We start from the raw sequence: 1,113 nt of genomic DNA, 5'->3' as shown, positions 1-1,113 counted from the left end.
AAAACACAAACCCCATGCTTTCCGGACACATTGCCATCGTTTCCGGCCCCGGAGAGTTCGACGAAATCGCGGGCAACTCTCAACAGGGATGGATTCCGCAGCACACCAACGCAGTTTCCGACTGGATCCACTTGTACGGTGGCCGTCATGAAACGCTCTCCCTGCTCAGACCTCCGTTCTGGTTTCCGCGCAGGCATCTTCCTTGCCGAGCCCTTGATCCGAGACTGGTTCAGCAAGAAGGAGAGGAACACCGATGAGGTAATTTTCTCATTCGTCAGTTCTTTTACAAATGCCCTTCAGCCCTCCCCAACAAATAAGGCGGCAGCTTCTTCTTGATTATCGGAAAGAGAGCATGGAATCCGCTCAAGTTTGCGTCCACATCCTTCCCCAGAGCTCTCAATTCGAGGAAGTGGCGATTCAAGTCATCGTGGAGCCTCGTCAGGTCGGCTGCTCCGTCATCGGAGCACTCCTTCAAACTGACCACCTTCAACAGGTGACTCTCCATCACCTCGGGCACTCGATGGAATCGATTGTGGAGCGTCTGAACGACCTCAGGGTAATTCTCCGCGCAGACCGTGATTCCTTCAATGGCCTTCAACGCTGCGCCGGACAGACATGACCGCAAATGAAGAAACTTGGTGATGGCACCAAGGTCCTCCCGTCGATCAATGCTCACCTCGAACTGATCCCAGAATGACTTAAACTCCAGGATGTTACCATCAAACTTTGGCAGTGGCACCGGTTTCAGCTTTCCCAAATGCGACTTCCACCCTGATTTTTCGGTCAACGCAAATGTCGCCATGGGCTCTTTGCTCTCCTCCTTCTCTTTCAAGAATGTGTCGGCCCCGGGTGCGTGTTGTAAAACACTTCCTTGCATGACTCGCGCCATTCATTAAGGACAGCTTTCCAGAGACTCTCCCGTCGGGAAGTACGTCCTTCCAATGTGACTTGAGCTCGGTGCGCTTCCGCATACTGTGCATCCCAGGGCACACAGGGCAATTCTAACCGCTATTCTCAGAGGAAGTCTGTCTCGAGCTGATCCTGCCACTTTGTTGAATAGTTCTCCCCGTAGACGCTTCTGTTCCATCCTGGTTGGCGCCCTCGTAGCTGTTT

General features: G+C 53.1%; 1 protein-coding gene across 1 annotated transcript; it reads right to left on the bottom strand.

The window, feature by feature from the left end:
• Positions 1–283: 283 nt before the first annotated feature.
• Positions 284–889, bottom strand: Tsp_15978 (conserved hypothetical protein). Its single transcript, XM_003366612.1, has one exon. The coding sequence runs from the start codon at positions 887–889 to the stop codon at positions 284–286; it is 606 nt and encodes a 201-aa protein (XP_003366660.1).
• Between the last annotated feature and the right edge of the window lie 224 nt (positions 890–1,113).

Source organism: Trichinella spiralis (assembly GCF_000181795.1).
Source record: "Trichinella spiralis strain ISS 195 chromosome Unknown Scfld5730, whole genome shotgun sequence".
NCBI lineage: Eukaryota > Metazoa > Nematoda > Enoplea > Trichinellida > Trichinellidae > Trichinella > Trichinella spiralis.
Note: the sequence above shows the minus strand (reverse complement) of the source record. Positions and strands in the feature narration are given on the sequence as shown.

Bases quoted from the DNA above. Each gene is read 5' to 3' on its own strand.
- Tsp_15978 (XM_003366612.1), bottom strand. From the start codon at position 889: ATGGCGCGAGTCATGCAAGGAAGTGTTTTACAACACGCACCCGGGGCC.